Here is a 26,851-nt window from a genome sequence, read left to right as displayed (position 1 = left end):
GGGAGCCCCTCAAGTACTGGGGCCCAATTTCATAACTAAACTGACACTATTGAGTAGTTTAATAAATATTTAGTGAACTAGATGACTTCTTGTATCTATTTGCACAGTCATTATTGAACTAATTGGATTGTGAGTACATTTTTTTATCCTTAGTAATTTTTTGACTGATCCCTTGTGCAAATAGGTCCAATTTTAAAATTTGTATTCTTTTTCGCAGTGCTGGAAATGAGACCCAGGGCCCTCCATGGTAGACAAGTACTCTACCATTATCTTTCTTCGTATTTGTTGTGATTTGAGTTTTCTAAGATAGGGCCTTACTGTGTAACCTAGATTTGTCTTAAACTCAAATTCTCCTGTCTCAGAGTCCAGGATTAGAGTTGTGTTCTGCCATTGCTACTATGCAAATAGTTGCCCATGAGTGGTCTAAGATTTATTTATTTTCATCTTATGTATGCTGGTGCTTTGCTCATATGTATGTATGTGTACCATATGTGTGCAGTACCCAAGGACAGAGGATTCCATATCCCCTAGAACTAGAGTCACAGATGGTTGTGAACTGCCATGTGGGTGCTGGGAACCAAAGCCAGGTCCTCTACAAGAGCAGACAGTGCTCTTAACTGCTGAGCCATCTCTTCAGCCCATGAATCAGTTTTAAAAGGTGTTTTACCGAGACAAAAAACCCAAACCAAAACAAAACAAAAAAACCAAGACAGCAACTTCATTTTATGGAAGAGTAAAATTTAATATCTGGTTTTGGCTTAATTCTGATTTTTCTTTAAAATATAAATATATAAACATTGTCACTTCCTACGGACTGTTTGCTTGCTTGCTGGTCTAAGCAGCATCTTTGCTAAGCTGAATGCCTCACTTCTTGCCCTGCCTGTGTTGTGTGCTTCATTCCAATCCCGGGGCCAGGGCTAGAGCACATTCTAGGGAGAGGTAAGTAGTATTCTCAGACCTGTCATTCCAAGAAAAGTGGCCAATGGAGAGCACACCACTTTTGTTTATTTTTAAATTTTATATGTGGATTTTGCCTACACATATGGCTGTGCAGATGTGTTCAGTACCTGGAAAGGCCAGAAGAGGATGTCAGATCCCCTTGACTGGAGTTTCAGACCATTGTCAGCCACTGTGTGGCTTCTGGGTTTTCTGGGAGAGCATCCAGTACTTCTCTAGACTGACAACACCTCTTTTAAATAAACAAGCTTATTCTTAAAATCTTTTGATTTGTGTACATAACCACACCTGACTGGTAGAATCATATTACTTTAGAGCTGAAAGGATTTATTAGGTTATCCTTATTTTAGACTTGGAGAAGATAGGTATGCACATTAAACACTAGTTTTAATTATTGAGGCAGAGCCAGTTGTAAGAAGAAGCTGTTATAAGTCTCCATATTTTATTGTGCTCGGACAAGGCCTCAACAATCAAGGTCGGTTGCTGCTCCTTCCTCACACCTTTTCCCTCAGGTGGGATCACCTCATGGCTTTGCTACACTCCGGGAGCATTTGGTTTTAGTCCCTATAATGAAATTGTGTGATTTGACCTTTCTGTTTCTTTTTTTGTAATTGATTATCTGTAATATTAAGTCCTCTCTTGGTTGTGAATTCTTAGAAATCAGCCTGTGTTTTGCTTACCTTTGACTCTAGAATCTTGAACATTTGTTGACTAGGTTGATTTAGATGTCAAATATTTGTAAAACTTGGCTAATGTTAAAAAGCACACAAGTGTAATTTATATGCATGCACACATATATATATGTATGTGCACACACATGTATATGTGACTGCAAATTTGTTTAGAGCTTTTACAATGTAGGAAGTAGTAAGCATATATAAAAACTGTTTTCAATTGGGCATGGTGTTTCATACCTATAATCTTACTGTAATGGGAGACTGAGGCAGGAGGAGAATTGCCTTGAATTCAAGGCTAGTCTGGACTGTATAATGAGACACTGTCTAGAAAAAAGCAAGGAGAACAGACTAAAGAGATGTCTCAAGTTTAGAGTGCTTGCTGCTCTTGGAGAAAACTAGAGTTTTGTTCTCAGCATCCACATTCGATGGCTACAACCTGTAACTCCAGAAGATCCTCTTCTGACCACTGTGGCCACCTGCATACAAGTAGCATAAACACACACGTGTGCACATGGACTCATACACATATGCATAAATACAGTAAGTAAACTTTTTTTAAAAAGTATTTTTGGCTGGACAATCTCAGTACTTGGGAGGCAGAGGCATGTAGATCTCTGAGTTCTTAGACAGCCTGGTCTATGGAGTGAGTTCCAGGACAGCCAAGGCGACACAGAGAAACCCTGTCTTCAAAAACATACAAAAAAAGTGTTTCAACCTATTTTAAAGATTAACAAAAAGAGTACCAAAGGTAAAATAGTTTGTTAAAAAAAAATCACACAGATAAACCAATGATAGAATCAATTAACATGTGTGTTTTCTAGCTCTCAATTAAGGGTTCTATATGATAACACAAATGTAAGGCTTGGATCAAAAACTTAATACCTGCTTTTGCCTGTGTCATAGTTCCTGTGAAAGTCAAGTAATAGTTATTTATCCCAACAACTTGGTATAGAAAAATTAATGTACATATATACACAGAACTGCAGAAAATTGTCTTTAAGTTGTTCATTTAGAATAGAGATCTTTCCAGAAATACCCTTCGCTTTAATAGGAGATAAATCATTTTTCTAAGGTAAGATCAGTTTATCTCCTCCCTTTCTAAAGCCTTTAATTAAAAAAGTTATTTGCGTGTGTTTTCTGCATGTATGAATGTGTGTCCTGTACATGCCTGGTGCCCATGGAGGTTGGAGGAGAGCATCAGATCCCCTGAAGTTTGAGTTGTAGGAAATTGTGAGCTGTTGTGTGGGTACTGGGACTGAACCTAGGTCCTCTGAATGAGAGATCAGTTCTCTTAACTGCTCAGCTGTCTATTCAGCCTCAGAGAGTTTTAATCTCTGTAGTTCTGGCAAAAGAAACAGGCTTTGTATAGGCGTTAAAATTGTTTTCTGCTCAGAGATTGTTTTATATCAATGGAAACAGCTGCAGAGTTACTTGGAGAAAATGGTGCTGTAAGTTTATTCCCACAGCTCCAGCTGCATACCTTAAGTTTCCTTAGAAGTTAGTTGTTCTGTCTTTTGTTACCATTCGTCTGTGTTGTTATTTTGAGATAGTCTCATGTAGTCAGGCTGATGCAGAACCACTCACTATATAGCCAAAGACGACCTGCAGCTCCTGGTCTTTCTGCCTCTGTTCCCCAAGTCTGGAGATTACACTTGGCTAGAAAGAGGGGTTAAAGAGAATGTTTATTTCCCCTTGACCCCACCTTTGTCCTCCGTACTAGTGTGCCAGTGAAAAGGGAGGAAAGGAACTCCACAGAGAAAACAACAAAGCTAGGTGTGAGATCTCACACCGGGAACCCCAGCATTTGGAACGCTGAGACAGGAGTGGTTCATCAAAGCCGGAGGCCAGCCTAGGCATCTGCAAGATGTTTCAGATGTTAAAAAAACTGTAGGACTGCAGTGGTAGATCATTGCACACATGTGATCTGGGCCCAGTGCCCAGGAAGTCTTCATCCACCCCATGCTCTGAAAAAGAAGTGGCCCTGTTTGCAAGTACGGGTTGCATACTGTAGTGAATCATATACATAGAATCATATATGTTGTGGTTTGAGCTTTTTAAAGAATAGGATGTCAGTAATTGAAGCAATTTACTGTGTAGCCCAGGCCAGCCTCAAACCCACAGCAATCCTCCTGCCTTAGCCTTCCAAATGCTAGAGTTATAGATGTGTATCTCCATGCCTGTCTCAGTGTTTGTTGTTTATTGTTTTGATTTTTTAACCAAGAGTATGGATGCTTTTCTTGTATACTCCATATGTGCCTGGTATCCACAGAGGCCAGAAGATAGTGTCAGATCCCCCAGCACTGTAGTCATAGATGGTTGTGAGCCATCATGTAGGTTCTGGGAATTGAACTCTGGTCCTTTGCAAGAATAGTCAGTACTCTTAATTTCTGAGCCATCTCTCCAGCCCCCCTTTTTTGTGTTTTTATGGCAAAGTCTAAGTGTGGAGCTGACTGGCCGGCAACTCTTGGTGGAAATCTGACTGACTTGGACTTGGCAGGATCCTCCCATCGTAGCATGAGCCACACACCACACAGAGCATGTGCACTGTTGTGAGGCTCCTTCCACTTACATGATTTAAGGTTGCTCTGTCTCGTAGTACATATTACTATTTTTTTTAGATTTATTTATTCATTTATTATATATAAGTACACTCTAGCTGTCTTCAGACACCCCAGAAGAGGACATCAGATCCAATTTCAGATGGTTGTGAGCCACCATGTGGTTGCTGGGAATTGAACTCAGGACCACTGGAAGAGCACTCAGTGCTCTTAACCAATGAACCATCTCTCCAGCTCCATATTACTACTATTTTTCTTATTGTCAAATGTTCAAATATGTTGATAGAGCATATAGTATTTATGCATTCTTAAGTTGAGAGACATTGTTTCTACTTTTCTAATTTTACTTAAAAATGCCAGCTTAGGGCTGGCGAGATGACTCTGCAGGTAAAGCACATGCTGCTCAAGCCTGACTACATGAGTGTGAATGCCAGAATGCACAGTAGAAGGAGACAACTGAGTCCTGAGAAGTTGCCCTCTGACCTCCACTTAAGGGCCACTGTTCGCAATAATACCCCCCTCTCTCTTACACACACACACACACACACACACACACACACACACACACACACACACTAATAATAGTAGCAATGACAGTAATAATAATATAGACAATAAGGAAATTCAATATAAAGAGAAATAAAGCATCAATTTACAGATCTAAAAACTCAGGAAACCCCAAACTGGATAAATAGAACGACTATGTCCCAGGAAACACTGAAAAAGAGAAGAATGTTTAAACAGCTGGAGGAGAAGAATTGCGTTTGCTGAAGCACGGCAGTGCTGGTGACAGCAGGCCTGCTTACTAGAGAGAGCGCTTCAGCAGTAGAGTGTCTGACAGATGCTGAACTGGAGAATCAAACACGTAAAAACTGTCAACCCGGAATTCTTTCTCTTACTAAAACATACTTCCAAAGGAAAGGTATTTATTTGTTACCTGCATGGCAGAAAATATTCAATGAACTTTGTGATTTGAAGAGGTCTAATACCAGGGAAAAACTCAAACCTATATGAAATGTACTAGAAATAGTAAATATCTGGATAAGTGTAAATGACTATATTTTTCTGAGTTTCTTTGAGAGATAGCTAATCACTTTATGATTTAAACCACTATATTGTGAGATTAATTGTATGTAAAATATATTACAATAGCATAGACATGAAGTTCTGGGTGATCTGACGATCACAAAGCTCTCTCTCCCCTTTTCTACTTTTTCACTTGTTGGTGTGTATTGTGTATGTGGTGGTTTGAATAAGAACGGCCCTCATGAGCTCATATATTTGAACACTGGGTCCCCAGTTGGGAAGAATTGGGAGGTGTGGCCTTGGTAATGGAGGTGTGTTGCTGAGGGTGAGCTTTGAGGGTTCAAAACTCACACCTGCTAGATAGCTCTTTGCTGCCAAGAATGGAAGCTCATCTGCTTCAGCACCAGGCATGACTGTCTGCTGCCGTGTTCCCTGACATGTGGTAATAGCTAAACCTCTGGAACTGTGCGTCTCCAATTTTGTTTTTTTATATATTGTCCTGGCTATGGTGTTCTATCACGGCAATTAAAAAGTAACTAAGATAGTGTACATGAGTGTGTGTGTGTGTGTGTGTGTGTGTGTGTGTGTGTGTGTAGGCCTGAGATTGATATCTGGAATCTTCCTCTATTAGTTGTTCCCACCTTATTCACTGAAGCAGGGTTCCTCAGTAAAATACAGAGCTCACCAATGATTCGGCTGGTCTTGCCAGTCAGCTTGGTCTGGGCATCCTTTGTTTCTGCCTTCCTAGGCTGGATTCTAGGAAAGCTACTGTGTCTACCTGGCATTGATAGTTCTAGAGAGCCAAACTCTGTCTCCCTTGCTGCCATGGTAAGAACTTTAGCCACTGACCATCTCCCCAGTCCCATGAGGTTCTTCTATAGTTACTTTGGGAGTAACCACTATCACACTTTTAAAAATAAACAGCAGAAAGAGCCAGCCTGGTGTCGTGATGATGTCATCCTCCTACTCGAGAGCCTGAGGCAAGAGGACCAAAAGTTTGAGGCTAGCTTGAGCTACGTAACAAGACCCCTCTTAAGAAGCGGGGGTGGTGGTGCATGGTGGTGGCTCTGCAAACTTTTAGTCCCAGTGGTTGGGAGGTAGAGGCAGGTTGATCTTTGTGAGTTCCAGGCCAGCAGAGATGAACGGTGAAAACCTGTCTTTAAAAAACCAACAATTTTCTTTTTGATTGTTGCTATGCCACTCAGACTGAAGAAGTTCCAGAAACTTCATGGCCATGGCTTTATGTATCAGTCAGCATTAAAGCAGCCAGGAGGTCAGGGTAACTGATAACATGCATCACCACAGGGTCATCTGTGACAAATTCCATCCAGGTGACTTTGGGGGAGTTAGTACTACACACTTCCACTTAAAGAAGAACCAGAGCTCTGCCCAGCCATCAACCTGGATAAACGGTGGACGTTGGTCAGTAAGTTGGTTACCACTGCCAGAATAAGACTGGCACTATCCCAATCACTGATGTAGTATGATCCTGATACCACACAGTTCTGGGGAAGAGAAAGTTCCCTAAGCAGCCTGTCATCGTGAAAGCCAAACGCTTCAGAAAAGGAGCTAAGGAGATTAAGGGTGTTGGGGGTTTCTGTGTCCTGATGGCTTGAAGCCACGTGCATTAATTAAATGCTAACTGCCTTTAAAACAAAAAACCCTGCACGGGGCAGTGAGAAGGCTCAGTACATAAGGTACTTGCCACCAAGTATAGTGACTTGAGACCCACACAGGGAGGGAACAGTGACTCCTAAAAGTTGTTCCTTGCCGTCCTCTTCCCAAATGTACCATGGGTTGCACATCTAAGTCTATATACACACAAAAAAGAAACTATAATCAAAAAATTTAACATGTCAATAGGTGGAAAGTGAGTGAGAAATGATCTTCCCCACCAACTCTACATTTGAAAGAGGCTTAATTATATTCATAATAAAGTAGAGGATAAGACAGAAGATTACTAGGAATAAAGGATATTTTTGTACTCTTAGGTCAGTTACTTAGAAAGTTATATTTCTATACATCTGAGACCTAATAATCAATTTTTTAAAGTATATAAGGGCAAAGCTGAAAGGTGAAAGGAACCTACAGTTGGATATTTAACACTCTCCTCTCAATAAAGCTAGAGCACATGGGCCAGTAAAGATTCAGATGATATGCACAGCGCTGTCTGTTTTTGTGATTAATTGACCTGAAATACTGGCATCAGTGGTGGCATATCAAACAAGTACACATTGAATTTCCCCAAATTTCCCTGACGAGGTCCCACCAATCTGAGAAAACTGAAATCATGAAGAGAATGTTCTTAGCTGGGAATGGTGGTTCACAGCTGCAATCTCAGTACTCAGAGCCACACAGTGAGGCCCTGTCTCAAAAAGAGGGGGAAAAAAGCAACATTAAGTTTCAACTTGGGAATCTAGAAAGAGGGGCAAATTAAATCGAAGGAAAGTGGAAAATAGGACTGGGCTGGGGTCAGGCGGTGAACTGCTGCTTAGCATCCACGAAGCCCTGAGTATGACCTCCAGCTCCAGTCTGTAGTCCTAGTTCTCAGGGGAGGCGGGAGAGTCCTAAGCTCAGGGCCAGCATAGCCACACATAGAGCCTGATTCAACAAGCAAGCACATGCACAGAATGTGTAAATATCCAATACTAAAAAGAGAGAAACTATTGATAGAGAGTCTAAGAGAATAGCCATTGCATTATAAATAACAAAACTAAGCTAATTTAGCAATTTAAGAGGAAAGGGGCAAATCCTCAGGTCACTTAGACTGTAGAAATAGCACACGATTGGGTTGGAGAGATGATGGCTCAGCCGTCAAGTGCACTGGCTGTTCTAGTGGACCCTGGTTCAATTCCTAGCACTCATGTGGCAACTCAAATCAGTTTGTAACTCCAGTTCCAGTAATCTGATGTCCTCCTCTGACCTCCAGATATACACGTAGGAAAACACCTATACACATAAATTTTTTTAAAAATGTAAATGACACAAAGTGAAGTAGAAAACCTGAACAGACTCCTACCCACTACCAAAACTATCAAGCACTCAGAGAAGAAACATCAATATCTAACAAATCCTTATAAAAACAAACAAAGCTGAAGCAGAGCTCAGTGACAGAGTGCTTGCCTACCATGCTCGAGGCTGCCTGAAGTTAATCCTCCTCAGAGGGGAGGGAGAGATTGCCCACCGAGTGTTACGCTAGCACCCCATCATCAAAACCAGACAGAGCATAGTAAGAAATATTTAAAACTAGTGTTCTTTCTGAAAGTCAATTAAAAATTTTTAACGAAATATTTTAAATTAAGTTGGGCATTGTAGCCCATTCTTGTAATACCCACGCTGCAGAGGCTGAGGCAGGAGTATCGTGAATTTCAGGCTGAGGCCAGCCTGATGATCTTCGTAGCAAGAACCTGTCTTAACCAAACAAAAACAAAAGCACGAAAGCCCAAAGGATGAGTCTAAAACATGTAGTTTACCCTGGGAGTAGAAGACTTATATGTTCATAAAACCATAGGAACACAGGCTGCACTTGTAATACCTCACAGTGTTAGTAGAACGAGCTCATGCCTGTGAGCCCAGCAGTAGGGAGGTAAGGGCACAGTCAGAAGCTCAAGGCCAGTCTTGGCTACACAATGAGCGTGGGGGTAGCCTGGGCTATGTGCATGAAAATTCATTGTTTATCTTGGCATTTGCTCTCAGCTACCTAAGAGAAGAGGGTCCCCCAGTCTGATAAAGACACACAAAACCTTTTCAGCTCAGTGGTAAAACGGGAAATACCTTACCCTAAGACTAGAAAAGCTCTCGTTCTGTCTTCTGGAGATCTTCCGAGTATGGTCAGATAAGCAGAGATATAAAAGGTAGAGAGGTGAGAAACACAGTAAAACTCTCTGTTCACAGATTCTGTGGCTATTTTCATAGAAAACCTCAAAGAATTTACAAAAACAAAAGCAAAAATGGTCATAATGGTAAAAGCCTATAACCTGACCCCTTGACAAGCTGAGGTAAGAGGATAAAGGCCAAGCGGGGCTACGTAGTGAGACCTGCCGTAGCCCCTAATTCAAAAGAGAATAAGGAGGTGGAGAAACTAATAAAGTGGGAAGTAAATGCAATAGTTTTGCTGTGTTTTAGTTGGAAGTAAAAAAAATTAAATTTCACTTACTAAGGCTGGAGATGTAGCTTAATTGGTAGATACTTGCCTAAATGTATGAAGCCCAGGTTCAGTTCCCAATGATGTAAGATTGAGTGTAGTGGAGCACACGTGTGACCTGGGAGTTAGAGAGATGGAGAAGCAGGAGCACAGAGATCTCAAGGTCATCCTCAGATATACAGCAAGTCGAGGCCTGCTGGAGCAATGTAGTGATACCGTGCAAAAAAAGAAAATGAAACAAAAAGAGAACGAGCTAAGGGTGTAGCTCAGCAGTCAGCCCTTGCGTAGCACATACAAGGCCCCAGGTCGCTCTCCCGGACCGAAAGAAGAAAAGAACTGCAAGGAATGGACTGCCTATTGTGATGGAAATAAAGTAGTTATTGGCTAAGGGATATGGAAATTGTCTGGAAGAAAGATAAGAGAATTTCTGGACTCATGGGACTGTTCTGTATCCTCCTTGGGGGTATTGGTCACTATAGTGAATCATGAGATACTTGAAACTTCAGTTTTTTCAGCAAACATTGTTTATATACTGTGAGTCCCCCACTATAATAGCTATTAGGGACATAAAAATAGAGAAAGGCAAGTGTCTGAGCCCTTAGGGACATAAAAACAAAGAGTGGGCACAAACATTATAAAGCAAGCAGAACACCGAGGATGTGACTCTCATCTGCTGCAGTTAGAGAAGGAACCATAAACTACACAAAAGGAAGAAGGACTTTGGGGTCAAGAGAACTCATTAATGTAGGTATGGAAGCGTGCGTCTGCATGATGTGTTTGAGAGTTGCAAGCAGCTGGCCGTGGCAGCAGGGATGGGTGATGTCGTAATGGGAGACAATATACTTTAATGGTGGGACGAAAGTGGTTGGGTTGATAGTTACTAGGGACTGCTGGAGTGGGAGTGACATCAGTTCTCTTTCAGCATTTTAGAAAGTATGTCAGTTTAAGAAAGTACTAAAGTTGAGATTATAGGCAGAAGTATATTAGAAAAGGATTATAAGATAAAACAGTAGCTGTTTTTAATATTTATTCATTATAACATTATGATTATATTTTTATATCTGTCTATTCCCTTTCCTCCTTTAAAATTAACACTAGGAATCCAGAAACCTTTTGGACCACCACAGGCATGTTTCCCCAGGAGTTCATTATTTGTTTCCACAAACACATAAAGATTGAAAAGCTTGTGATTCAGAGTTACTTGGGTAAGCAAATCACACATTAATTTTTTATTATCCTTTAATTTTCTGTAGGCAGAGGACACATGTAAACTTTTGGCAGAAGACTAGTTTTTCCTTACAGCATGGGACCCAGTTTTATTACTGCAATGGGAGGGTGGGGAGTCTGAGTTAACTGCCTTCAGCACAATTAGTCTCCTAAGTTGCAAACCCTTCCAAAGCACATCATAATTTCCATGCAGCTTGCTGTGTGAATGTCTTTGGCAGAAGACTATTAGGAATGTAAGAAGCTGGCTTGCCCAAATACTGAGTTCTATGTCATCCTCGTCCTAGGTTCATTTAGCCTGTAGTTCTCAGATTCTTGCTGTAAATCTGATAACCCCGATTATTCCCATTAGATAGTTCTGATTCTTCCATTGCTAATGACATTTTCTGGGGATTAGGAGTGGAATCTCCCCTTGGAACATAAAGTCCCGTCTGTGATAAAGTGTATCAGAATCATGGCAGGAAACAGAATAGGTCCCAGATGTTTCAAATGAAGAGCCTTTATTAATAGATCTACTTATAAAATTCTGGCCTGGGCTGCAGGAATGAATAAGGGATAATGGGGCCCTCAGAAACCAGCTACAGCAGGGAGCCACTGAGTCCTGAGACAAGAAAAGGAAAGTGTTACCAGAGCCCTGGGGAGGAGGGGAGGGGAGGGGAGGGAGAGAGGAAGGGGAGGGAGAGAGGAAGGGGAGGGGGAGGGTCAGGGAATGTACTAGCTGGCCTGGCTAGCAGGAGCTACAGTCTTGAAGGGAAAGGACCATCAAAGGCATGGCATGAAGCAGGACAGAGGGTAGATAAAATATCTTGGTCTCACTTCTCTGCCCTCCAATCTTCTGGTGCCTGCCACTGGCCATCCCCAAAGACAATTGAATTGGTAAATTAGTCTAGAAAGTATGATTTGTAGGAGTCATGTCCTCCAGAGTAGGACAGGAGGGAAGGATGGTTCTGGAGGTCATGTGGGGACACTGGCGAAAACCCTGTGCAGAAGGAAGGTGCATGCGTGCTATGCTTGTCATTCCTTATGGAGACCCTAGACAGGCTTTGTGTGTAAACTCCTGTTCTGGCATTTACTAGCTCTAGTTTACTGGACACCTTTCCTGACTTCTGTAAAGCCTGTGTCCTCATCAGGAAAGTAGGTTAATACCTTCCTCATAAAGACTTCAGCCAAGAGAGAATGAACAAATATGCCTGACTCAAGGCGTGTTCTCCGTAAAGACTTAGGACATGATTACTAGTATCCCCACCAGTATACAAATACTGCAGATAATAACAGGACTCAGAAAAGCACTACTAGATTTGTTCTCTGTAGTTATAAATAGTAACAGGGCTACCACTATAGAGGGTTGTGCTTTACTATAGGATTTATGGGAAAAGTCACAGCTTCCAGGATTCCTGGTGCCAGTACTTTGTGTTGTCCCCCACAGTCCATGGCAGACAAGGGCAGTGGAGAAAAGAAGCACAGACACAACAATATAGAATTAAGTAGCTAATTAACATTTGTATTTATTCTGTTTATTTATAATGCTAGTGCGGACTTTGAGGATTGAAAAGACCACATCTAAAGAGCCATTGGATTTTGAGCAGTGGGTTGAAAAAGGTGTGTATTCATGTCTCCAGTGAACGTGAGGGAGTGGGTGAATGCCTGGTCTCTGCCTTTATGCTAGCAGTCCAGCTGCATTTTGGTAAATAACAGGGAACTTTAATGATTCTTTAACACACTTAAGGCCTAGAAAAACACAAATTTGTTCAGTCCTCGACACACTATTTATGTAGCAACATTTTCAAAATTTTAGGCTTCTTATAAAAAACAGAGATGACACATTTAAGGCTTTTGTGAGCTAGTGGCTTATATATGACAAGCAAACAAATATTAGCTTCGTACCTTTTCTTCTGGATTAATAATAACGTTTAAATATCAGCTGAGCTGGGTATGGTGGTACATGTCCTCAGGCCCAGGAGTTTGAGGGCAGCTTAATCTACATAGATCATTCTAGGCTGGCAATCACTACATAATGAGTCCCTATTTCAAAAAAAAAAAATCTTTAATAACCACTGTCCTCCAGTTAAGCATGAACACACACAATTACTTCATGTGTCTATTTCCTGTTCTTAGCAAATCCTGTGAGAACAGGAGAACAACAAAAAGGTATAAAGCTATAAGAAGAAAAGAAAATATAAACCCAGTGAACCAGGCAAATGTAGATCAATAAATTTGATGCCAGAGGGACAGGCCAAGCTTCCAGAACCCAGCAGGTTCAGTTGAACCTACTGCCTTCCAAGGAGAACAACAAGAAGTAAGCCCGCATATTACATGCAACCCCGGAAAAGTCTAGAATCTGAGAGTAGCCAGTGACATGGAATATGAATGAGGTGGGGAGGATTGGTTTATAATTGATTTCTTATTTCAGCACACTTCTTTTTTTTTTTTTTTTCTTTTTTCTTTTTTATTTGGAGCTGGGGACCGAACCCAGCGCTCTACCGCTGAACTAAATCCCCAACCCCTTCAGCACACTTCTTAGACCAAGAAGTGGGTATTGATTTCTACTTGCTGTGACATAGACTTAAATAGCAAATATCTAAGAAAGAGAATATAACCGTATTATAGGAAAAACAACTGAAATTTAGATTTTAGTGTGCATGGATGTTTTGTCTGTATGTATATCTATGCACCACATTCATGCCTGGGGCCTGCAGAGGCCGGAAGGTAGGTATCAGACCCCCCGGGACTGGAGTTACAGAGAGTTGCGAACTGCTATGTGAGTTCTAGGAACTGAACCAAGTCCTCTAGGAAAACAGTCAGTGCTCCTAACTACAGAGCCGTCTCTGCAGTCCCCCCCCTCCCCAGCCTCCACTACTGCTTTTTATACAGGTTTTTATTCTGTATGTAGCCTAGGCTGGTCTGGAACTTATAATCTATCCTCTGTCTCAGTCTCCTGAGTGCTGGGATTTCGGGTGTGTACCATCATACCAGCCTAGAAGCAGAAAACATGACTAGAGAAGGCATGGGAAAGCAGGGGAAATGGTTTGTATTATCTAAGGAAAACATTAGGAAGCAGGAAAATGGCTCCAGAATCTTACTGCCCAAAGAGTTCCCCTTTGGTGCTGGCTAGTTTTTGAAATTCTGTGTATTATTTGATACAAATTAATATCAAAAGGTATTATTGCCTTCTGGTTTGCATTTGCACCCCAGGAGTGGACCCTGTGCTACAAAGCCCTCCACCCCCAAATCACACCCAGAGGCAGCTTGATCCCTAGGAGTTCTGATACACCCAGGAAATACAGAGACAGAGTGAAGCAGAGACTGAAGGAAAGGCCATCCAGAGACTGCCCCACATAGGGATCCATCCCATCTGCAGACACCAAACCCAGACACTATTGCTGCTGCCAAGAAGTGCTTGCTGACGGGAACCTGATACAGCTGTCCCCTGAGAGGCACTGCCAGCACCTGACCAATACAGATTCAGATGCTCGTAGCTAACCATCAGACTGAGCATGGGGACCCCAGTGGAAGAGTTAGGAGAAGGACTGAAAGAGCTGAAGGGAATTAAAACCCTATAGGAAGAACTAACTGAATCCCCCAGAGCTCGCAGGGACTAAACCACCAACCACAGAGTCCACATGGAGGGACCCATGGCTCCAGCTGCATATGTAGCAGAGGATGGCCTTGTCAGGCATCAATGGGAGGAAAGGCCCTTGATCCTGTGAAGGCTTGATGCCCCAGCATAGGGGGATGGTAGGGAGGTGAGGCCAAAGTGGGTGGGTGGGAGAGCACCCTCATAGAGACAGGGGGAGGGGGAGGAGATGGGGGATTTGCAGAGGGGAAAGTGGGAAGGGGGACAACATTTGAAATGTAAATAAATAAACAATTTTTAAAAAGATATTATATTAACTAAATAATTCTTGTTTTGGAAAGTATACTCAAAGTAATTCATGGCTAAATAAACTAATCCAGCCTACCATTATGCAAATAGTACATTATTAAACTTGGGTATAAGAAGAGATCATGTCACAGGTGAAATTTTCATGTAGGAAAATGGGTTCTTACATAAAAGTCTGTAAGGAGCTTGATCAATAAAAAGGAGGAGCTTGGGTCACCAGCTGCTCTTCAAAAAGTCCAGAGTTCAATTCTCAGCAACCACATGGTAATTTACAGTCATCTATGTGAGATCTGATGTCCTTTTTTGGCATGCAGATGTGCATGCAATAGAGCACTTGTATACATATAATAAATAAAGAAATCATGTTTTAAAATAGAGGACTTTCTGCATTTTATCTATTTCTTACTTTATTCTCTAGTGTAATTTCTTTAGTAATATTTCTTTAGTATAATTTACATTTGCATTGTCTTATTTATAATCACTGGAGGTATTTTATAGCTCATTTTTTAAAACCTTTAAGCCAAATGTCTTATCAGATTTCAACCCCCAGATAATAATTCATTTAAATCTAGCTTTAACTTATAGTTTGCCAAATAATCACATTTGCTGGCACCAATTTCCATGGCTTTCTTCAGATGTTTGAGCCTTAACCTATTTCTCTTAAATTTATGCTTTAGATTTAGTACACACAGAGGGGCAGCTTCAAAATGAAGAAATTATGGTAAGTGTATATACTTTATAGAGATAAGATTGTCTCCAGTGAGCCCAATTGAGATTTTAAGGTTTCCTAGTATGAATTATTCATGATGAAGAACCTTGTGATATTAGCAGTTCTTTGCCTATTCAACCATTAGAGATTATCCTCAATAATATTATAAGCTAAATATATTATTAATTAGGTTCTTTAAAAACAACAAAAAAACAAAAACAACCTAATCCTGGAGAAAGAGGCTGCATGGATAAGACAGAATTGAATTTATTTGTTTGTTTTATTTGGTCAGTGATTCATTTTTTAAGTATTTGGTTACGCTGTTTATTTGATTCTGTTTAGAATAGGACTCAAAGGGGGTTGAGCTGTCAGAGTTGGGTGGTAATTAGGCGTGAAAGGACAAGAGAGGTTTAGATGAGGGGAAGTAGAGCATAGGATCAGAACAAATAAGCCCGAGAGCTGAAGTGGAACGAGAACCAGAGGTTTTCTGACAGCATTCCACTGGGCTCTGCTTGTCAAGTGGAATGAACGCCCACTGACAGGGAAGCTGCCGCTTCATCAGGAGTCTCTGTCTCTGCCAGTTTGTCACGCCCTAGTTTTAGACAATCGGGTCCTGGTACAATTCTCCAAGTGCGTTTAGCTGCCAGTGTTGGTATACAGCTCTTCTTCATGACATTTTGAATGGTTTCTTACCTGCCAGGTTTGTGGCTTTGCACTTCCAGGAGCAGAGAGCTAAGTCCACTTATAGTGCAAATGTTAAGACTTGAGTTTGTCTTTGTCACAAACTGTAACCTTGCTGGGAGGCAAGGTCTTTGGGGTTTGCTGGTATACATACACACTCTCACACGCTCACACACTAGAAACTCTACCGGAATTGTTTGAACCCCACAATTCATTTTTCTCCCACATAAGTTCCTCCAGAAATTTGGGAGGCCAATAATATCAAAAAAAAAAAAAAAAGAAAAGAAAAGAAAGAGAGAGAGAGAGAGAGAGAGAGAGAGAGAGACAGAGAGAGAGACAGAGAGAGACAGAAAGAAAGAAAGAAAGAAAGAAAGAAAGAAAGAAAGAAAGAAAGAAAGAAAGAAAGAAAGATTAATTATACTAAATTGCTTCTGCATTCTTTGGTATTATGTTAAGGACTTGCTGGGGAGAGTTATAGAACATTTGAAAAGTGGTAAGGCAAAATACTCACACGTTTACTTCTGATAGTTGACTGACTCTGTTTGTCCTTCTAGCTGCTGACCATAAACCTCAGGTAGCACAACAAAAAGTATAGAAAACTTATATCATCTTTTTAAACTTAATATTATATCCCAAGCCTTATAATTATGTTTTATGGCACCGTTTACTTGTTTACACATATTTAAGCTACTGTATGCTCTGTCATCTCAGTGATTCACAGTGGATATTAATCAGCACATGCTGTGCACAGTGTGGCCTCCACCTTTTTCAATTTGTCTAGAAATAAATTCCACAGGATGGACTTACTCAAGACAGGAATATAAACATTTTATAGCTTTTTGTGTATCTTGCCAAATTGCTTTCCAGGGAAGTTATATAAATGTGAGAGTGTAGTCATGCTTTAGGGTAGTGTATCATTATTAACCAACAGAACTGGTTAGCATGACAAAGACATTTACAAAGACACTTGTAAAACAGTTGGTCAGAAATGGACATTTGTAACTTTTAGTCCTCTCAGTTTTTCCCAAAACCAAGAGTGACAGACAGTGTGCTGAATCACTTTCCGACAACTGTGAGGACGCTAGCTTGCCTTCTGAACACCCTTGCCTTCTATCTAGTTACATGTTAGAAAAGTTACTCTTCATCAAAGCATGCATTCTGCCAAATGCTTCTAATAGTTTGCTAGGATTGCTAAATGCATCCTTATTGATTTCTTTTTCTCTTACAGGCACGAGATGGCTACGCCACTTTCTTGAGATTCATTATTGTCTCAGCGTTTGATCATTTTGCATCTGTGCACAGCATTTCTGCAGAGGGACTGACAGTCTCAAGTCTTCCTTAGTGATTACAACAGCATGCTCTGAACTACTTTTAGAATATATTTATTGAAACACAAAGCTATCTTTGATATGTTTACTATTAAATAGATTTGTATCACTCTGTTTCCATTTTTATTTGTATTTTCTTCAGTAGTTTGGGCAAAGAAATTCTGGTTCCATGAATCAGCAGTGTTGGAAATGACTCTATGAAAATTTATCTATAATTTACCATGCCTCCATGGCATCTGCCGCAGAGCCCATCAGATCTTGGTGCATGGATTTTTTAATTTATTAAGTGATTTTTGCAAAAGGCTAAGTGAGCAGTGTAAACAGTACAGTGTATGAGTCCTTATGGAAAGGGTCACCACAGTCCTGGAACCTGAGCCAGACCTCCTAAGGCAAGTCAATTTGTAGTTTGCTTGCTTGCTTGCTTGGTTTGGTTATTGCCAAAACAGATTTTCTCTTTGTAACCCCAACTGGCCTGCTCTGTAGGGCAGGCTGGCCTCAAGCTCACAGAGTTATCTTTATTTCCCAACAACAGTCATTATTGACATCATTTTATATGTCCTGATAATTTTATAAAGCAAGGAGCATAGTTGGATAGACTGGTGAAATAAGACTTCTTTGACTATATTTTACTATTGTTTTATTTTGAAAACCTAAATAACCAGTGTAGCAAAAAAAACTAAATTATAAAGCAATTGCAAAATACGCCTTCTTCCCTCTGGTTGTATGTCTCTATGTGTCTCCTCTTCTAAGGGCATTAGTCCTGTTGAATTAACAGCCCACCCTACTCAATATAATAAGTTCATCCTGACTAGCCATGTCTGCACTAAAGTGCTCAAGGAAGATCCTACTACTCATGAACTCTAGTTATTAGGACTTTAATGTGTCTTTTTGGGAGATGAAGTTAAACTCACTACATACTATATTTATATAAGGGTTAATTTTATTTATCAACTGGCTGGTCCATGGTAACTAAAGGTTTGTCAAACATTATTCTAGGTGCTTCTTTGAGGTGTTTGCTTTTAATAAATTAAGCATTTAAGTTGGTAGGGTTTTGATAAAGCATATTGAATCCCATACAGCACTAGGCCTAACCTAGCCATTTGGAGCTTATCATCACTGGTGTGTGTGTGAACTCACTCCACAGAGCTCTAGGCTGGGCTCCCCCTATGCTACTGTTGGGTGATGAACTTGCAAAAGCACCAATGCACTGCTCATGGGTGGGAGAACAATGCAGCCTAAGATGGGGACCTCAGCCTGGGTGAGAAACTAAGTAGGTTGAGGCTGAAGAGTCAGGAGTTACCAAGCTCCTGAGCGTCCAGCCACTGCTGGAAACCATGTGGAACATGAGGAACCATGGGGAACAGAGGGGGCCCGTAGGCCTTTGATGAGGCTGGGGTGGGCAACTCTGGCTTTTCTTAGTGGGCAAGTGTCTAGAACAAAGGAGGGGCCTTCTGTGGGAGACTTAGTTGGCAGCTCTGTGTGGTGGTTCTTGATACTGTTTATTTGCTGTCCTTCATAGGAAATGGGTGCATACCACTTCCTCAGGGTGGACGAGAGATTAAATATCTTTTGCAGGAAGGAATGTCTGGGAAGGGGCAGTCATTGGCTAAACCCTCGGGATCCATCTAAAAACCTCATTAGCATGGAGATCTCTGTGTCCTATGCTATGTGACCAGTGGTCATGTTCTTTATATGGGGAGTTGTGGTCATGTGTCCCAGGCCAGGAATCTGGTTGGGAGTAGGTAAAACATCTATCGTCCTCAGGTAGGAGATGCCGGGATTTCTGAACCCCACTCCACCTTACCAAGTTTCTGGCATGGTCTACTTCCCCACAGGCGCTCTTAACAAAGACTACTTCCCCCAAACAAGAAGAGACTGAAACTGCAGACTTGGCTCTTCCACGGCTCTTCCTTTTGCAAGTCTTCTCACTTCCTAGCAAGTTTGGACTTGCTAGCTTTTTTGAAATGTAACCTAGCTTCTGCTTAGTTCCAAACCAGCCCAAAATGTCCTGGCAGACACAACAGCATCACCTCACAATTCTGGTGCGTTGTTTCTACTTTATTCCTGATTGGCTGATTTCTGTGGTCAGCTGGCAACTTAGTCTAGGCAACAAAGGTTTGTTGGACCAGGGTGGCCTCAAGCAGGGATAGTACTCAGCCCCAGGAAGAGCTTTCAATGGTCTACTCTTAGCCTCTTCAGCGATTCTGAAGAGTAGCAAAAGAGGGAGAGGGAAAGCCAGTGCAAGCACATTGGGAAGGGGTTTCCAGATCATGTCACAGAGGGAAGGGGTTTCCAGATCATGTCACAGAGGGAAGGCCACTGCCGCAATACAAGTCTACCCAAGGGCAAGAGTGTAAAATGTGTGGGAGTGGGGATGCTTACAATCTGTTAGACTCATCTTGGTTTTTCCTGCTATGGCACTGTGTGAGGCACAGAGCAGCCTGTGAGATATGCTGGCCAAAATGACTGAGCGTGAATCTAATCGAGCTCCAGAATTAACTTCCGTCCTCAGTTAATTCTCAAGGTAGGTGAACAAAGAAAATGATGCCAAGAGAATAAATAGACAAGTGGCTAAAATGTTCCTATCCATAACTTCACTGCTGCTGCGCTGGTAGTCTTCCCGGCCTTCTTTGGGTAGTGCCATGCAGTCAGTGCGGCCAATGAGATCAAGAGTAATATAATTAAAGGCTAAGCATTAAATTGCCTTGGTGCGAGCCTTCAAGGCTCTTCTCTGTGCTCAGATGGCCAGCAATGGTCTGTGGCAAATCCAGTCTGGGTTTGGAAGTGAGGCCAATGGCGTACAGATTGTCTTCATCTGAGTTATCTTCACAGGAATCAAAACGCTTTACTATGCTGTGCTTGGGAGCTTCTGGAGCTGCCTGTCCTTACAGTCTGACCTTGCAGATTCCAAAGCATACACAAGCGACCTGGCTCTGTCACTGTCATGGAAAATGTTAAGGAAGAGTCTCCACTTCACAGACATGGAGCTTCTACAACCGTGGGTCATGTGTGGCAGCTTGAACAAACCAGCTGAGAGAATGTATTTTAAAGATAATTTGGGGGGTTGGGGATTTAGCTCAGTGGTAGAGCGCTTGCCTAGGAAGCGCAAGGCCCTGGGTTCAGTCCCCAGCTCTGAAAAAAAGAACCAAAAAAAAAAAAAAAAAAAGATAATTTGGAACATTTGCCCGTAGGCTGGGTGTTGTTCTACTTTCTAGATATACTGGATGCAGCTTATATATTTTTAAAGCCTGTTGAACCAGGAATGGTGGTACAGGCTTTAATCCCCGCACTCAGGAGGCAGAGGCAGGTAGTTCTGTGAGTTTGAGGCCAGCCTGGTTTATAGAGTGAGTTCCAGGACAACCAGGGCTATGTAGTGAGAACCTGTCTCAAAAAACAAAAAAATAAAAGAGTCAAATTAAAAAAGTTTCCCAGGTTTTTTCCATGATATACCTGGAACTACACAAGGGTAAAAATAGTAATAGCTACTGTCTAATGTTAAACACTGAAGCAGGGATTCTTGTTATTTTGTAGCTTGAGCATGCCAAGCAAGTGCTTTACTACTGAGCTATCCCCCAACCCAATTAGAGATTTTTAATAATTTATCGATGCAAATGTATTCATGATGTTGAATATGGGTCGTAGATATATGGGAGTTCAATATACTACTATCCTTTTGTAAAATGTATTCTTAAGATTGTTCAGGATGGAAGAGTACAAATACCCTACAGAACTTTATTTATTGTTTATTTTTTGCAGATTGAACATATATTTATTGAAGGAAAGTAAAAGGGTAGATTCTAAGGGGAACACCTCAGAAGACCTCTCGTGCTTACGTCTTGTACGTCCTTCAGATAACTTCCTCAGATGAGATTCCCGGGGAATTAAATCCAAGCTGGAATACCAGCTGAATGTTTTATTTGTTTGCAGGGGTGAGGAATAACAGCCAGGGCTTCACCCTGTTAGGCAGAATTGCTCTATCAGTGAGCTACATCCTTAGCCCAGGGTTTTAACGCCCTTGGGATTCATGATAAATTGCTTACAACAATCTGTGACACCAATTTACCCCAGAAAAGTAGTCTGGGGTGGGGGACAAAGGAAGTCGGGAAGGAATGTGAGGAGCAATGTTGTCATTGAAGACAGGGTGGTGAATGCTTGCTCATGGATCACATCTGGGGAAGAACGAACAGAAAAGTCCAATGGAGCAAAGAGCCATCTAGTCATGGAGCCCGTACAGCTCTCGCGGTGTCCTGCGACATGGAGCCACTACTGTTTTTGAGAATGTGACTGAGAGCGATTGCCAAGTTCCTAAACTCAAATGTCAATAATTCTTTGTGAAAGAAACCCTGTGTTGAGGCCCACAGATTGCTGGACGGGGTCTCCAGGGTGTATCTGATCCATTTCTGGCACACCTCTGGTGAATTCTCTTAAGCAGCTTCTGTGCATTCAGAGAACAGGGGTCACTGACATCCCTGTAATTCTGCTTCTTACGGACCGGAAGGTGGCTGGGGGTGGGGCTCAATGGTAGAGTGTGTGCCTAGCAGCTCAAGGCCCTGGTTGCATTCCCAGAAACAAAAGCAAACAACTAACAAAGACAGACACCGTGCACAATTTGAAAGCTGCTTGTTCTGGCTTGTCTCCCTAGACCTTAAAGCAGTCGTTCTCACAGGGTAGAAGCTCTCCTGGGAGACACCTCATTCCATTTCCATTCCAGCTTGCCTTTACACATTGACATTGTTGCCTTGCCTCTGCTGAACCCCATTCTTAAGGTTTATTGATTCTGCTCTTGACCCCACTTGCTGAACCCCATTCTTAAAGTTCTGCCACACCATCCCAACTTGCTGTATGTAGATGAGGTTCGGTTGGTCTCTCTGCCCAGAGCCTTCATTCTTCAGTTCCCTTCCTGGTAGCTTTAGATGTACAGATCCGTAGTAAATGCCTGTTGACTGAACAGGACTCTTGGTTTGCGTGTCTGTGTCTTTATACTGAAATGCTTGTGGAGGAGTTTTATCTGTGGTCTCACATAGCTCTTGAACTGCCAAGAATGACCTCAAACTTTTGATTATTCTTCTTCCTTGCCTTACTCCTCCCTGGAGTGCTGGGCTTTTAGAAATGCCTGGTTTATGGGATTCTGAGTATCAAAGCCAGACACTACCAACTGAGCTCCAATCTCAGACCCAAGTTTTTAATATAGCTAAATACACACACACACACACACACACACACACACACACACACACACACACACACACATATATATAATTTAACCTGGTGGTCGTTCTATTGATGCATCCTCTTCCTTTCCCCACAATTTCAATTTCTTCCATCTACCCTAACAGAAGAAGATAGTAAAAGCGAGGGATTGTTGGGGTTCTCAGCCCCTTGGGCAGTTAGAAAAGATATAGAAACTGAAGCAATCATTGGATGTGATGGAGAGACTTAGCAAAAATGAGGACCAAACAAGGGGAAAGAAAGAAGTACAGGAAAAGGGCTAAGGAGCCAGGGAGACAACCTCGAACATTAAGGGCAGGTTCTGAAGAAGGGGAATGTGGAGGTCAAGGAAGGGACTCCCCTGTCTTTGTAGAATGGAACACTGTAGGCAATATGTAGGAATAAATCTTCCTGGTGTTCCTGGTTTAGCTGATTCATCGGGGTCCTGGTGTTGTTGACAAAGAGAAAGCAAGCCGCATGCAGATAAAATGGCCTCTGGATCAAAGAGTAGAGTTGACCAACTGTAAGATGAGAAGGCACCAAGCCAAACACCCAAGCCAACCACCCAAGTTTTGGAAACTTTTTCTATTGTCCCCAAGGCTGCTCCCAGGACTTCTTTCAAGTTTCTGTGCCCTCAGAGAGGCCCCTCTCTAGCTGATGTGCCTTTATATACAAACTTCCATTTTCTAAAACAAGGTAAGACCAAGCTGAGCTGAGGGGAGGGAGACTGAGGTGCTGGGTCAGGGGGCAGAGGTGGCTGTTGTGTTTATAAAAAGATAAGGAGCAAAGGCAACAGCCAGGTGTGCCTGACTCACTATAAAAGGGGCTACTTGCCCCCTCCACTCTCTTGTCTTCTTGCCCTCACTCTGTCCTCTTGTCCCTCCCCCACTCCATTTCCTTACCCCCTCTCTCTCCATGTGCTCATGGCTGGCCTCTACTTCTCCCCCCCCCTCCCACTCCATTTCCTTCCCCCCATCTCACATGCTCATGGCTGGCTTCTGCTTCTCTCTCGTTCTCTCTCTCTCTCTCTCTCTCTCTCTCTCTCTCTCTCTCTCTTTCACTCCTACCCTCTCAACTTCCCTCCCCATGCCCTGAATAAACTCTATTCTATACTCTATACTATACCATCAGGTTGCTGGTCCCTCAGGGGGAAGGGGCGCCTCAGCATGAGCCCACAGAGGCACCCCCTTCCCCATACCTGACTACGCATCCACAAAACATTCCTTCTCTCCCCCTATCTTTTGATAAACGCAACAGTTGGTGCACTAGCAAGTTAATATCAACTTGACACCAGCTAAAGGAAACCTCAACTGAGAAGATACCCCCACCAGACTGCTGGTGCACTTTATTGCTTGGTAATTGATGTTGGGAGGGCCCATCTCACTGGTTGATGCCACCTCTCGTCTGATGGTCTTGGGTGCTACAAGCGAACAGAGTAAGCAAGCCATGAAGAGCAAGCCAGTAAGTAGCATTCCTCCATGGTCTCTGCTCAGGTTCCTGCCTCCAGGTGCCTACCCGGAATTCCTGTCTAGCTTTCCTCAGTGGTGGGCTTATAAACTGTAAAGTGAAATGAACCCTTTCCTTCCCAAGTTGTCTTGGTCACAGTGTTTTATCAGCAATAGAAACCCTAAGACAGTGGGCTTCATCTTCCCCATGAGTACCCCACAGTCCTATGTAAGTCTGATAGTGAGCCTTCCAAACGATAGGGCTATGGTAGTGTGCCTCAACGACTGAGACAAACACACAGCCTTTAACATTCTCCCTCTGTAAAGATATGTTTGAATGAAGTAGACAAGGGATGAATACACAAAGATAAAGGTTTTCAGCAGTGCTGTTTGTAAGACAGGAAAGTGGCATCTGTTAAAATGGGTACGGGACTGGAGAGATAGTCACTCAAGGATGCACTTATGCACACAGGCATGGTCTCACCCTCTTTCTCAAAATCTGCTTTTGATAACAAAAAAAGAATACCATCAAGGAAACAGTTGTAATTGTTGACCTCAAACTGGAACGCATACCTGTTACTGACTAAGAACTACAGAACTAGGGCTTTGGTGAAGGAGGACGCTAAGAGCTAACATGTAACCTCCCAGGGATAGAGACTTAACACGTCCCAGTTATAAAAGGCTTAGGCAGCAACCCCAGGTGGCTTGTGGGAAGAGGGAGAGTGACCCCCATACAAGTTAGCTTGGATAACACAGAGGGGCGGAAATAGGGAACCAAAACTGAAACCAGGAGAAACACATCCAAGAGACTTCTGGGTATGAAGTAGAGCGCCAGCGCTGTGCGAATGGCTCAGTGGATGGAGGGGTTTATTGCTAAGCCTGACTATCGGGCTTAGGGTAGGTTCTTTAAGAAAAGTTGGGTTTTGTTTCAGGCAGGGGTGGGGGGAGTTGTTTGATTTAATACAGGGTTTCATGTAACCCAGATTGGCCTCAAACTCTTGATTCTCCTGCCTCCTGAGCATTGGGCTTACAAGCTTGCACCTCACTATGCCCAGGCGATGGATTTTGGGGGCTGATTTATCGGCAGTACTCTCGGGAGAAGCCTCTAGGGAAGTAAGGAGCAGCAGAGAGCGAGACAAAGACAAACTCAAGATAGCTTCACCCAAAGTCTCCCCTTGTCCCAACAAGTGAGCCTCGGGGTGTGAGAGGTGACAGAGTATGCTATTCACCTATACCAAGAGACCAGCATTTGAACACTTTCAGCCCACACTCAGGTGGAGGGTGGTCTCTTAGGTGTTTCTGGTAGATGGCTCTTGTCAGTTGAGGGCAGTTCTCAGAAACAGGGGTGTCTGTGAGCCCTCAGCAGCCAGCACTCTCAGCGGCTACCACATGAGTCACTAGCATAGGTGGCATCTGGGCAGAGCACCAGCAACATCCATTGAGGTAGCGCTCTGCAAGGGTGATCCTGGAACAGCAGCAGTGGCTTCATCGCTGGAAACTTGCTGGGGATGCAGGTCCCTCAGCCCACCGCCAAGCCTACTGGACCCCAACCTCTGCAAGCATCGGCACTTTATCAAGCCCTCCAGGTAGTGTTAACACATGCACAAATGTGAGAATCACTGTGCTGTGGGGGAAGATGACTGGAAACTGTAAACCAAGTCAAGTCTCCGGAAAATAAAGGAGATTCAGAACATGATTTGCAAGAGAATTACACACAGAATTCCCAGACTCAAGTGATCCTTCTGACAGGGTACCTGGGACTGGAGGTAGGCATCTGCCAACCCCTGTGACTCCTGAATGCCAGGAATATTTGCTTTAGGACAATCCTCACCAGAGCAGGCTTTGGTAGAGTTGCTGGACTTCAAGTATAAAGGGATCTATGGCTTCCCTAGCAGAATAAATTATTCAAGTGCCAGGAGGAGTAAGTTAGGTCGACCCAAGTCACCCCCTCTATAGCTTAGCTGCCAGAAGTCCATTTAACAATGTCCATAAATCTCAGAGACTGGAGCCTGAGATGCCTTAGCTCAGCCACCGTACTTTCAGCTTAAAGGCAACCGCTGGGTTTTGTGAACATGGGAGGCTTCGGGGCAGAAGGTCCATGTGGCCTCCTTGGTACTGGTAGCTTCAGTGAACTAAACGCTAGGGATTCTAAACCTGGATTCTGTTCTCAGTGGAGCAGCTAATGATATTTGATAAAATACACACATACATGGAGAAAGGAAAAGAATCTGTTCACATGTCATTAGCCCAGTTTATCCTAAAATACCCTGTGTACAGCAGCCAAGGCTGGTCTTGACTTGAAGTCTATCTATCTTGGCCCCCTTGGTGCTGGGATTACAAGAATGTGCTACCATTCTTGGGCTTAATATACTATTTTAATTGCCTCTGTCCTGTCAGAATGGGTGCAGGCAAGAAGGAGTTTATTCTCAGAGTCTACACCTAGAGCTAGCTCTCTCTCTCTCTCTCTCTCTCTCTCTCTCTCTCTCTCTCTCTCCATCATCAATTAAACTTGAGCTTCTCTCTGCAGTGTAGTTCTGTCCACCTGGTTTACTTTCCTGTCGTTGTAATAAACACTATGCAACTTGGAGAAGAAAGAGTTTACCCCACCTTACAGTTCCAGGTTACAATTCATCACTGGGGATAGTCATAGTAGGAACCTGGAATCAGCGAATTTGGATAAATGTTACTTACTATCACCCTCTCTCTTACTACCCCTTTCATCCCTTTCTGTATGTATGTACAAACACACACACACACACACACACACACACACACACACACACACACACACACACACACACACAGTCCAGACCTATCTGTCTAGGAATGATACCACCCACCGTGGGCTGAACCCTCCTAAATCAATTAGCAATCAAGAAAATGATCACAAAAATCCTCATATAGACCAATCCGATCTAGGCAGTTCTTTGACGGAGGTCGCCTCTTCCCAAGTGACTCTTGTTTTCATCAAATTCACAATAAAAATTAACCAGTACACATTTTCTACAGGTTCC

At 42.6% G+C, this 26,851-nt stretch overlaps 1 protein-coding gene across 5 annotated transcripts in view; it reads left to right on the top strand.

Annotated features, from left to right (window-relative positions):
• Positions 1-17,298, top strand: part of Hspb11 (heat shock protein family B (small) member 11) — a 26,378-nt gene extending 9,080 nt beyond the window's left edge. For 4 of the 5 annotated variants that reach the window (XM_032900935.1, XM_032900926.1, XM_032900944.1 and 1 more), the window contains 4 exons: positions 10,461-10,567; positions 12,117-12,185; positions 15,144-15,187; positions 17,085-17,296. In XM_032900935.1, coding sequence (XP_032756826.1) covers positions 10,461-10,567; positions 12,117-12,185; positions 15,144-15,187; positions 17,085-17,198 — 334 coding nt within the window. In that variant the 3' untranslated portion in view covers positions 17,199-17,296. Of the gene's footprint in view, positions 1-10,460; positions 10,568-12,116; positions 12,186-15,143; positions 15,188-17,084 lie in introns of all 5 variants that reach the window. The other variant, XM_032900917.1, reaches the window with a different exon arrangement.
• The last annotated feature ends 9,553 nt before the right edge of the window (positions 17,299-26,851 follow it).

The sequence above is a fragment of the Rattus rattus genome, chromosome 1 (assembly GCF_011064425.1).
Source record: "Rattus rattus isolate New Zealand chromosome 1, Rrattus_CSIRO_v1, whole genome shotgun sequence".
Lineage (NCBI taxonomy): Eukaryota > Metazoa > Chordata > Mammalia > Rodentia > Muridae > Rattus > Rattus rattus.
Note: the sequence above shows the minus strand (reverse complement) of the source record. Positions and strands in the feature narration are given on the sequence as shown.